Here is a 12841-nt window from a genome sequence, read left to right as displayed (position 1 = left end):
GGAAAAAATCAATGCCTTGATATCAACCTATGGGCCCAAAAAGCAACAAGGTAGGCGATCTAGAAAAGCCGTGAGCAAACGTAGGAAAATAGATGCCTGAAGAATGTCTTTTTCAAATCTTTATTGGCTGGAGACGCATAAAACAACCTATGGTACAACTGCACCTTGAGTACTGTATGTCCCATCTCAAAAAAAGATACAGCCAAATTTGAAAAAGTGCAAAAAAGGTAGACCAAAATGATAAAGGGGATTAAACAGCTCCTCTAAGGAAAGATTAAACAGGTTAGGACTCTTCAGCCTGGAGAAGAGATGGCTAAGAGGCAACACGACAGATGTCTACAAAATCATGAGCTGTGTGAAACAAGTAAATAGGGAACACTTATTTACCCTTTCCAATAGTACTAGGACTAGGGGTGCTTCATGAAGTTAATCGGTAGCAATTAAAAAAAAATGGAAAAAGTGTTGCCAGAGGACGTGGTCAAAGCAGTTAGTGTAATTGGGTTATACACAGATACATAGAAATGATGGCAGAAAAAGACCAAACGGCCCATCTAGTCTGCCCAGCAAGCTCCCACACTTATTTTTCCCTTACTTATCTGTTTCACCGACCACCAAGTTCAGGGCCCTTGTTGGTAATTGTTTGATTCAAATTTCCTGCCACCCCCTGCCGTTGATGCAGAGAGTAATGATGGAGTTGCATCAAAGGTGAATCGTAAGGCTTAATGGTTAAGGGTAGTAACTGCCATATCAAGCAAGTTACTCCGATGCTTGTTTACACCGACTGCACAGATCAGTGCCTTGTTGGATGTTGTCTGAATGTAAATCCTCTTTTCCACACACAGCCCTGCCATTGACGCAGAGAGCAACGCTGTATATGCATTCAAAGTGAAGTATCAGGCTTAATTGGTTTAGGGTAGTAACTGCCACAATAAGCAAACTACCCCCAACTCTGTTTACCCAGACTGTGTAGTTCAGTCCTTCTTGGTTGCTGTCTGAATGCAAATCCTCTTTTCCACATTTCTCCTTGCCATTGAAGCAGAGAGCAATGTTGAAGTTGCATTAACCATGTGAAGGCTTATTGATTAAGGGTAGAAAAATCACCAGGTACTAGCCACCATTCCAGCAAGCCACCCCCATGGCTCTTCTCTTTATTCCCATCCTCTAGCCTTTATGGATCAACAGTGTTTATCCCATGCCCCTTTGAAATCCTTCACAGTTTTAGTCTTCACCACTTCCTCTGAAAAGGCATTCCAGGCATCCACTCTCTGTGAAGAAATATTTCTTGACACTGGTTCTGAGTCTTCCTCCCTGGAGTTTCAAATCATGACCCCTAGTTCTACTGATTTTTTTTCCAACGGAAGAGGTTTGTTGTTGAAAGGTTTTAATGATCCATGGTCAAATACCTGAAAGTCTGTATCATATCACCCCTACTCTTCCTCTCCTCCAGGTTATACACATTTAGGTTCTTCAATCTCTCCTCATAAGTCATTTTATGAAGACCATCCACCTTTCTGGTCACCCTTCTCTGGACCGCCTCCATCCTGTCTCTGTCCCTTTGGAGATACGGTCTCCAGAACTGAACACAGTACTCCAGGTGAGGCCTCACCAAGGCCCTGTAGAAGGGGATCATCATTTCCTTTCTCTTACTAGCTACTGCCTTGTCACATTGTTTTGCTGACTTCAGATCATTAGACACTTTCACTCCAAGGTCTCTCTCCTGCTCCGTGCACATCAGCGCTTCACTCCCCCAAATACAGTTCTTTTGGATTTCCCACCCCATATGCATGACTCTGCATTTAAAAAAGGGTTAAAAGGGGTTTAAAAGGGTTTGGGTAAGTAACTGAAGGAAAAGTTCATAACCCACTGCTTATCCTGGTTATGAGCAAGAAGGACTAGACCTATTTTTTGGGATCCTAACAAGTATTTGTGACATATATTGGCCACTGTCAGAGACAGGATGCTGGCCTTGATGAACATTTTGTTTGTCACTGCAAAGCGCTTATGTTCTTAACTCGGCATGGTGGAATTCTTCTCCTTTGATAAGTGGGATGTCTAGGAACAGAACAGCTACTTGCTCCTGGACCTCTTCTGAGGCCTCAGCTCAGTGGAATCCAACCAATTCCTCAGTGCCAATAAGCCACCAGTGGTTGGCACAGCTCCTTGATCCTTTCGGAACTTTGTGTCTTCAACTTTGATAATGAGGAAATGATGTCAAGTAGTTTCAGTTTTCGGCCTTAGGCAACATTTTTGTGCAGCTGTTACAGCTAGGGATGTCATGCTCAAGTCTCATAAATCCAATATTATCCTCGAGATAGTCTTATAGACATCTAGTGATTGTATGTGCAGCACCTCTAAGCTGCTGGCATGCTTCTCTGCTAGCATGAGAAAAATCAACAAGGTGAAATCAAACAAAACACTTGTGAAAAAGAGGCCAGCCTGAAGGCACTAATGCTCAACTGGGCCAAAAAAGAAGCCTGAACCAGTGAAAACGTAGAAAAAATAAATTTACAAGAGCTGAAAAGCCTAAGGGCAGGCTACTAGGATAACTAACAGGTCAATACAGTAAAGTGCGGCCGCGGTTACCCTGCTCCTAACCCGCTTTCTACTCACTTTTCGGCCGCGTTAGTCCAACCCGCGACACACTATCCCCTTTAACCTACTCTTACCACCTCTTTAAGTCACCGGGTAACCCCTTCCGCCCGCGGCATGTATATTACATGTAAACGATCGAATTAGCTATTCCCTCCCATACAGTAACGCGCGCCCCGACTATCGCTTTTTTACCCTGCCGTTTTGCCGCGCGTTTAGCCTGCTAATTTACCGCCTACCCCTACCCCTGCGTTAGAGGCAGGGGTAAGGGTAGACTGCAAACTTTCCCCCAAAAGGAAACCTAAAAACCTAAAATCCCCTCCTCCCGAAGCGACTTGACATGTTACCAACTTACTTTTTGTTGCTTTCAGCCCCTTCCCTTCTCTGCCGTCCTCCGGAGGGGGCAGCCGGCGGCGAAAGCAGCTTGCAGCGGTCCCCCCTGTGCAGGTCCCGGTTCTCCTGGCTCAGCCCTCATCTGAAGATTGTGAAGTCAGGTAAGAGCCCACTATTCTGTGCCCTCTCCAGTCATAGCACGAGCGGAGCGAAGTGAAGCATACTTTCATTGGCTTGAGCGCCCGTCAATTTGGGCACTCAAGCCAATGAAGCACATGGAAGGGCAGGTGATGTCACGTCCGCCCGTCCATGTGCTTTCATTGGCTTGAGCGCCCAAAATGACGGGCACTTAAGCCAATGTAAGCACATGGACGGGCGGGCGTGACGTCACGGCATGCGTCACGCACGCCCGTCTACGTGCTTTCATTGGCTTGAGCGCCTAAATTGACGGGCGCTCAAGCCAATGAAAGTACGCTTCGCTTCGCTCGCGCTGTGACTGGAGAGGGCACAGAACAGTGGGCTCTTACCTGACTTCACAATCTTCAGATGAGGGCTGAGCCAGGAGAACCGGGACTTGCGCGGGGGGGACCTCTGCAAGCTGCTTTCGCCGCCAGCTGCCCCCTCCGGAGGACGGCAGAGAAGGGAAGGGGCTGAAAGCAACAAAAAGTAAGTTTTCATGGGTTAAAGTTGGGATCCACTTCCTGGTGCCTGTCATTTCAAATGTCATTTGAAATGACATTTGAAATGACAGGTACCAGCGCACCCAGGATATTATATAGGCGCTGTATTAATCGCCTATACAGTAAAATGGGTTGCGCGGGCCTAACGCGTCACAGACGCTTCTTGGACGCGGCTTGCATTTGCAAGCTATTTAAATACAGTATCGAGCGGTAGGTGAGCAGGACTGTGCGTGCGGGAAACGTGGGTGCGCCCGGCACTAACGCGGCTCTTCTTACCGCTCCTTACTGTATCAGCCCGTAAGCCAGCAAATGCAAGAAAAAAAAATGTTCGACCATGCTCAGAAAACCCTTCTAACCTTTCCTGAGCTTTGCGAGAGCTTTTTCATGTCAGTACCATCAGATGACTTCACCCACTTATGTGGCTGATCATCCTGCTTGTCAACAGGAAATTTCAAATTACACAGTCAAAGCTTATTCTTTGAACTGGCTGATTCCCCTATTTCTAATGTATCTCCCCAGTATACAGTAAAATACTGAAAGAGTATGAAACTTGGCTGTATAAAAATATGATGGGATGATTTATCACAGTTGTCAAAATGAGCTTTAACTTAAAAGACTGCATTCCTCTTTTCCAGGTAAAAACCTCATCAATAAGGATGCCAACTTATAGAACACACAATATAGGTAAACCAAAGTATAAAACATAATACAAATCAAATAAAACAATTAAAACTATCCAAAATAATACTAAAACATTAATCAAAAACCATTGGTACATAAAAATACAAAAATCAGACAAAATTAGCTAAAGACTGTATAACTTACATTAAATGAGTAAATTTAACCTTCATAAAATCCTAATCCTAATTTTCTTAACTAGTGAATCTGACAACTTTAACAAAGGCTCAAGTGAAATTATATCTGATGACAGGAAAATAATTTTAAAAGTATTCTTACCACACATATTTCAGCCTGCTTGCATGGACATGTTGGGCTGACCAATGTTTCTAATTGACCTCTGATTTTTTCATCATCTTCCAGAACTTGTGTGAATTTCTTCATGAAATCCTGAGCTTTGCCAGGATCTGGCAAGTTCCCTTTAATTGACAGAAATGTAGTCATGTAAACCATCATGGATATTTACATTTTCAATATGTTGGTTTATTTTCATTTGCATTATCCCACTTCAGGTGCACGTAGGCTTTTGTACTAGTTTCCCCATTAATGTCAGTCTAAAATGAATTATAACAAGGGTAGTCAACTCCAGTGCTCGAGAGCCACAAACAAGCCGGGTTTTCAGGATATCCACAATGAATATGCATGAGATAGATTTGCATACAATGGAGGCAGTGCATGTATATCTATCTCATGCCTATTGATTGTGAATATCCTGAATACCAGGCCTGTTTGTGGCTCTTGAGGACCAAAGTTGGCCATCCCTGTACCCTAACAAGAAAGAAAATGGATATCCATATGCTTCCTAGCTCCAGATTCTCACATTTAAAAAAAGTAAAAAAACAAAATAAAACCATAGCAAATGGTAATGGGTTAGTACATTTGCCAAGTTTACTACATACATCTATCTTCCCTTTAAGGTAACGTCATTGATAAATTTGGGATATGATTTTTTTTTTCATTTGGTGATGACATTCAATCTTGGTTCCTCTTTAGGCTAGGATCATGCAATAGGTTTGGAAAATTTGAACTAATGCTTAGCTGTCATAGTGATATGGATGAGAGCAAATATATTTAAGTTAAATTCCAAAAATACTGAAATCCTTTGGGTGAGAAAAGGTGTAGTTTCCCCAAGCTTAATCCAAATAAGGAGTTTGGTGCAGAGCTCTCATCTGAGCCCCAGATTTCTGGCTTAGTACAAAATTGTTTCTTGTTGTTGAAGCAGTTGTGGTCAACACAGCGAATGTTAGATTTAAAAATATTTACTACTATCTTTCATGCTACAGTCCTTGAGTGTTTGAACACAGAGATTAACAGGAAGATTGTAATCAGTCAAGAAAGCAGTGGCCAGGCTTGCAATGGGCTGTGGTTTTGAATGCAGTATTTCTGCGTCCTTAAAAGACTTTCACTGGCTCCCAACTATATAGCTTGCACAAAACTAAGTCCTTGCTTTGGCATATAAAACAATTGAAAAATGGGCGTGTTTTATTTGAAGATAAAACTGATAAAATATGTTCCATTGTGTGTGTTACATTCTGAGCAAGTTCCTGTTCTGGAAACGGCTATATTAATGAGAACTAGGGAATAATCATTTTCCCGAGTGATTCCAAAACTGTGGAACTCTTTACCTCAATGCTTATTCTTTTCTCCAGCTGTATTTTAACAAACATTTCAAAATATTTTTATTTTAGATTATAATTTGCATAATTAAGATAACTAGATTCCTGGATTAATTGTGGGGATTTAGCTTGGGTTTCCTGTTTTAACCTATGAGAGCTTTAATTGGCATTTTTTGGACAAGCAGCAGATAAAACAAAAATAAATAAAACCAACATTAACAATTTTTTAATTGTTTTTTTTGTATCTTAGGAGATTTTTAATTTATTTGTACACCAATTTGAGCTTATAACAAGGCTCATTCTGAGAAATGGGTAAACAGGATTTCACAGAGGATAAGTCCAGAGTCAGTTCTATTTAATATTTTTATAAGTAATGGACACTTTGCAATCTTTGGACCTGAAAAGGTAATGCAATAAATAGCTATAGCAATAACTAGAAAACAACTGAAAAAGCTACCTAGGTGACTAAAGGAAATGAAAAATAGACCGCAGGGCCGTGCAATAGAGGAATTCTGCAATTTTAGGAAGCCTGAGGTTCCTTCACAACAGGCAAGATGAAAATCTGCAACCCAGGGGTTCCACAAAAAAGATGAGACTGAAGTGGCCCCCACATGAACACATGACAGTACAGCATGCTGAACATGACCAGTAGGGTATGCTTCAAGTTTCCAGAAACTTTGATATCAAATTTCTATGGCAGCCTGCATCTGAAGATTATCCCTCTGCTTGTCCTTGGAGAATATTTAGTATTTTCATAAGCGAGAACCCAATAGATATAATGGACACTACTCATAATCCTTGGACCTCTACAGCCCATTTACTAGGAGCTGAAGTAGTAGGCAGGAGCTTGCAAAGACCAATCACATGTAAAGAGTTGTTTGCCTGGGTACTGTCAAAGAAAAACCAAGGAATCTCCTGAAATGGAGACGGCAAGCTTGCTACCCTACATTTCAACAATACAATGGAACTCTCCTTGCTAGTGCAAATAAAATGCCTATAAACAAAAATTTTACATAAGAACATAACTGACATACTGGGTCAGACAGAGGGTCCATCAAACCCAACTGTTTTGAAAAGTGGATATTCCAAGTCACAAGTACTTGGCAAGATCCTAAACAGTATACAGATCTCATGCTAATGCCCATGGATAAGTAGTGGCTTTCCCCAAGTCTACCTAGTTAGTAAGTTTATGGACCTCTCCAGGAACCTGTCCAAACCTTTTTAAACTGCCTTTTCCACATCCTCAGGCAATGAATTCCAGAGCTTAATTGTGCACTGAGTAAAAGAACTTTCTCCAATTTGCTTTGAATTTACTACTTACTAACATCATGAAATGTCTCCTAATCTTTGTAATTTTTGAAAGAGTAAATAACTGATTCAGAGAAGGGCAACCAAAATGATAAAGAGGATGGAACAGCTCCCTATGAGGAAAGGCTGAAGAAGTTAGGGCTGTTCACAGCTTGGAGAAGAGACGACTGAGGCGGGGGGATATGATAGAGGTCTTCAAAATCATGAGAGGTCTTGAATGAATAGATATGAATAGGTTATTTACAGTTTAGGATAATAGAAGGACTAGGGGCACTCCATGAAGTTAGCAAGTAGCACATTTAAGACTAATCAGAGAAAAAAATTTTTCCCTCAACGCACAATTAAGCTCTGGAATTTGTAGCCGGAGGATGTGGTTAGTGTAGCTGGGTTTAAAAAAGGTTTGGATAAGTTCTTGGAGGAAGAGTCCATAAACTGCTATTAATCAAGTTGACTTAGGGAATGGCCTCTGCTATTACTGGCATCAGTAGCATGAGATCTTCTTGGTGTTTGGGTACTTGCCAGGTTCTTGTGGCCTTGTTTGGCCTCTGTTGGAAACAGGATGCTGGGCTTAATGGACTCTTGTCTGACCCAGCATGGCAATTTCTTATGTTCTCCATTCTTTTCCTAATAATTCCTAACACTGCTTGCTTTTTTTTTTGACCGCAACTGTACCCTGAGCCAAGAATTTCAAAGTATTGCCTTCAAGGACACCAAGATCCTTTTCCTGGGTGATCACCCCTAATATGGCACCTAAATATCATGTAACTACAGTATGGGTTACTTTTTTCCAAGTGCATCACTTTGCACTTGTCCACATTAAATTTCAATTACCATTTGGATGCCCAGTCTCACAATGTCCTCTTGCATTTGCTCACAATTTGTTATGAACTGAACCACCTGGAATACTTGTCTGCAAATGTGCTCACCTCACTCATCGCTCCCTTTTCCAGATCATTTATAAATATATTAAAAATCACCTGTCCCAATACAGATCCCTGAGGCATTCCACTGTTCCTTTCTTCACTGAGAAAGCTGACCATTTAGTCCCACTCACTGTTCCCTATCTTTTAACCAGTTTGTAATTCACAATAGGACATTGCCTCTTATTCCATGACACTTTAATTTTCTCAGGAGTCTCCCACAGAGGACTTCGTCAAACACTTTTTGAAAATCCAAATCCGACTAATAAGGCAAGATTTCCCTTGTTTAAATTCATGCTGTGTCCCATTAAACCATGTCTTTCTATATCCGTGAATTTGCTTTTTTAGAATAGTTTCTATGATTTTATCTGGCACTGAAGTCCGGTTCACCGGTCTATAGTTTCCTGGATCACCCCTGGAGCCCTTTTTAAAAATGAGCATTACATTGGCCACCTTCCAATCTTCAAGTACAATAGACTATTTTAATGACAGCATCTCTTAATATTTGTAATTTCATTTTTTAGTTCTTTCAGAACTCTGATGCGTAAACCATTTGATCCAAATTATTTGCTATTCTTTATTTTGTCAATCTGCCCTATTATATCTTCCAGGTTGACCATGATTTGTTTCAGTTCTTCCAAATCATCACCATTTCCCCAACATCCTCTTCAGTAAACATTGAAGAAAAGAAATCATTTAGTCTTTCCACTATGGCCTTGTCTTCCCTAAGTGCCCCTTTAGCCCCTAAATCATCTAACAGTTCAAATGATTCCCTTTTCCTGCTTCATATATATTTTTAAAACTTTTTATTATGGGTTTTTGCCTCTATGGCCAGCTTCTTTTCTAATTCTCTTGCCTTCCTTATTAATGTTTTACATTTAACTTACCAATCTATTATTTTTCCTATTTTCTTCAAATGAATTCTTCATCCAATTTTTGAAAGAAATTCTTTTGGCTAAAATAGCCTTTTTCACCTTATCTTTTAACCAGGCCAGCAGTTGTTTGGCTTTCTTTCCAACTTAATTTTTTTATTTTTTTATAAGTATGTTTACTGAAAGAATTACACACTGAACACAATAAACCTTCCACCTTTATTGTGTGGAATACATCTTGTCTGGGCTTTCAAACTGATATTTTTTAAACAATGTCCATGGCTTTGCATTTTTTTGGTTATTTATTTATTTGGAAGCTTTCATATACCGATATTCGTTGATACATCATATCTGTTTACAAGGAACTTATCGAATTACATGGAACGTAGAGAGAACAACATTAAACTTGTTAAATTTCAAGGAACATAAAAGGTTATTTTACAATAGCATACAATACAATTAACATATTACAACAACAATGATAAAATACGCTGATCGGTTTTCATGGGGCTAGTTGTAGAAAAGCATGAGAGGGTTAAAGGTAACATGGATGGACTGAGAATTTATTTCCATAGATTTGGACTGCATGGTTCAATAACAAATGAGGAATTATGCTTGGGGGTGAAGTGTAGGGAGGCAAAGAGACATGAACAGAAGGGAAACATGGGGGGAGGGTGACTATTGCCAGAGGGATGTTTAAGTTATTATAGTGCAGACAATAGAGAGAAGTTATGAGAAAGCCTGTTTATGAGACAATGTATTTTTTCACTTCCAATACAATTATCCTGACCACTCTAAAGCCTGCAATCTGGTAAAAATCTTTTACTTCCTCTTACACAATCAAGCATCTTGAATCAACTATATTTTCTGACAGAAGACAAAGTCAAATGGAGGGGTTTAATAGTATTTTACAAGGTGTGTGTAATATACTCCAATACTAGTTCCCCATTCAAACAGAATAATGCTGTGCTGCATATTGTCGCCCTGCTGTAATTTTATACACCATGCTGCCAAATAAGAGTGCATATATATCTCACAGAGTCCCATCTCCTTTTATAATGGCAGACTGGGTGCACTAAGCAGAGAGAGCATGCTATATTAATTTTTACCACATTTCTTAATACTTGAATAGTTTAAGAGATTAAATAATAGTTGTGATAATGGCTCAAAGTTAGCTGTGTATGCTGCTAAATGGCAGTCTGAATTTAATAACTAATTCAAGTTATTACATCTTAGGGCATCTGACACACAGCATTCTACCATTACATGTAGACAAATGTTTTGTCCAAACAATTCGCACCACACTAAAACAGTTTCAAGTAGGGCAACAGGAGATATCAACAGGAGACTCATGAGTAGGAAACAAAAAAAATACTTACTTGTAATTACCATCACTTTAGAGAATACTGCTTTACTGCTGGTATCACTCTGCAAAGTCACAAGAAAAGGAAAACTAAATATTTTCATTAAAGTGTTAAATATATGTCCAAAAACAGCAGTGATAAAAACAGGTAAGAAAAGTGAGATTCCAGAAGAGCTTCCTAATATCTGCAGCTGACAAATTACAAAAGCATGCAAAATCACTAATATAAAAACTTATTTCCTCTAAACTACCAGTCCTGTTTAACCATGTCTCTACATTATGCCACTGGAAAATGTCCCAACTTCAAGAGGTTTCCTTTGCTTTTTGCAGGCAGGAGGAAGACAAGTAAGCACAATCACTATTGGTAGGACACATCTTATACCAATAATTTTAGCCTTTCCTCTTTTCCCAGCAGATATCAATATCATTTAAATCACCTCTATTATCCCAAAAATAACTGGTAATGTTTTCTTCATGCTTTATTAAAATTTTAGTATACCTTAAATTTCTATTACAATAAAACTTGGTTTTCATAAATTTACACAGAACTAGCGGTACTAACTCGAAACTGGAGCATAAGTACCTAATTTGAAATATTCTTTACCATTTGTAATAATGAAAATATGAGTTTAGATACTACCTTTCAACAAAACAGATCAATAAATTTAACTTAAGAAATCAGAAAGGTGAAATTTTATCTTACCTGATAATTTTCTTTCCTTGAGTCCTGTTAGACCAGTCCTTAACTCATAGGATTCCCCCTCCACAATTGCCAGAGACCAACGACAAACATTTTTTTCCTTTGTGAAGTGATGTCTAGCTGTAAGAGGGCTGTGGCCTTACAGCAAGAAAGAGACAATTACCCTACATGAATCTTAGGTAATGAACAAAAATAAGGATGCAGCAGAAAGTAAGAGGGATACCCTGATTCGTTGTCCATGCTTTTCTAAGTTCAACTAATATAATATAAGCATATCTGTGCTCCAACGAGAAGAAAAAAAAAGATTTTTTGTTCTTTTCCTTTTCCCAACCTCAATTTCTCTTTTTCTTTTTTGAAAGGAAGGGATGAGTTGGAAATTTCTAGTCCCTTCAAGGGCAAAGGGACTGAACAAAAAGTTAGAGGAGGTAGTACCTATGTTCTGCGTTGAACTAAGATCTGGCAGCAACATATTCCCAATTGGGTTTTGGTCTGGTCCAGGACTCAAGAAAATGAAATCATCAGTTAAATTAAATTTCATCTTCCTTATCTTCTTGCTAGTCTCGTCCTTACTCGTGAGAGATAACTCAGCTGTTACTCGTTCAGGCAGGAGGAAGACTGCTGCCTCCAAGACGCTTAGAATGCAGGGAGGATCAGGTGACAGCCCTATAGATGTTTTCTGGGGCCTCTGGAGTGTACCTAAATATAGCTGGTGCTTGTTTACCTCTAATTAGGTAGACTGAGGCGATTGCTTTATTGATCTATCTGGCTATTGTTGGCTTGGAAGCTGCTTCTCCCATCTATGGACCTCTGTGCAGTACAAGTAGCCTGTCAGTTTTCCAGAAGTGGTTCATGACTTTTAAATACCTTGAGAGTATGCACCAGATGCCTAATAGGTGATGTCAGGAGTTTTTATTTCATGACTTGTCTTTTAAAAGCTGGACGTGATAACACCTGATTCAGGTGACATGGGGACATCACTTTGGGCAAGAAGGAGGGTCAGAAGGTCAACAGAGTCAGCTGCAAAAACCAGACAAGGGTCCTTGCAAGATAGGGTTTGTATCTCCAAGATACTTCTAGCTGGACAGCCAGCCACCAGAAAGGCCATCTAAGGAGAGATCTTTTAGAGATGCCTGTCTTATTGGTCTGAAGAAGGGCTTCATTAAGGCCTTAAGAAACAGAATGAGGTCCCATTGTGGGACCACTGGCCTAAAAGGGGGGAGGGGGTATAAAATGTTTAGCCCCTCTAAGAAAATGGACAATGTCCAGATATGCAGCTACCTGCAAGCTCTTGATTGGTCCTCTGTAGCAGAATAGAGAAATTACTTACCTGATAATTTCGTTTTCCTTAGTGTAGACAGATGGACTCAGGACCAATGGGTATTGTGCTCTCCTGATAGCAGATGGGATACGGAGTCAGATTTCAAAGCTGATGTCAGCCTACATATACCTGTGCAGCATGCTTAGCTCTTCAGTATTCTCCTCGAAAAGCCAGTGTGGATATATGTTGCTTGATACCTGATTATACTTGAGTATACTTGATTAACTTCAAACAGCTTCAACTGATTATATATATTAAAACTTTTTTTGGCACTGGAGACCGCCGGTGCGCTGAAACAATAAACGCCAACACCTAGGTGACTACGGGTGTCTTAACATAAAGGTCGGCCGAGGCTTACCCGTACAGTCTCGAGACTGAAATCAGAGGTTCTCTATTTCTGGAGCAGCCGTGGGCGGGATGCTGAGTCCATCTGTCTAAACTAAGGAAAACAAAATTATCAGGTA

At 40.0% G+C, this 12841-nt stretch overlaps 1 protein-coding gene across 7 annotated transcripts in view; it reads right to left on the bottom strand.

Annotated features, from left to right (window-relative positions):
- PDS5B (PDS5 cohesin associated factor B) overlaps positions 1–12841 on the bottom strand; it is a 644248-nt gene that overhangs the window by 256799 nt on the left and 374608 nt on the right. For all 7 annotated transcript variants that reach the window (XM_029602667.1, XM_029602671.1, XM_029602673.1 and 4 more), the window contains 2 exons: positions 10376–10424; positions 4560–4699 (listed from right to left, as the gene is read on the bottom strand). In XM_029602667.1, the coding sequence (XP_029458527.1) occupies positions 4560–4699; positions 10376–10424 (189 nt within the window). The remainder of the gene's footprint in view (positions 1–4559; positions 4700–10375; positions 10425–12841) is intronic.

The sequence above is a fragment of the Rhinatrema bivittatum genome, chromosome 5 (genome assembly GCF_901001135.1).
Source record: "Rhinatrema bivittatum chromosome 5, aRhiBiv1.1, whole genome shotgun sequence".
Classification (NCBI taxonomy): domain Eukaryota; kingdom Metazoa; phylum Chordata; class Amphibia; order Gymnophiona; family Rhinatrematidae; genus Rhinatrema; species Rhinatrema bivittatum.
The sequence above is the reverse complement of the archived record's forward strand: the minus strand, read 5'-3'. Positions and strand labels throughout refer to the sequence as shown.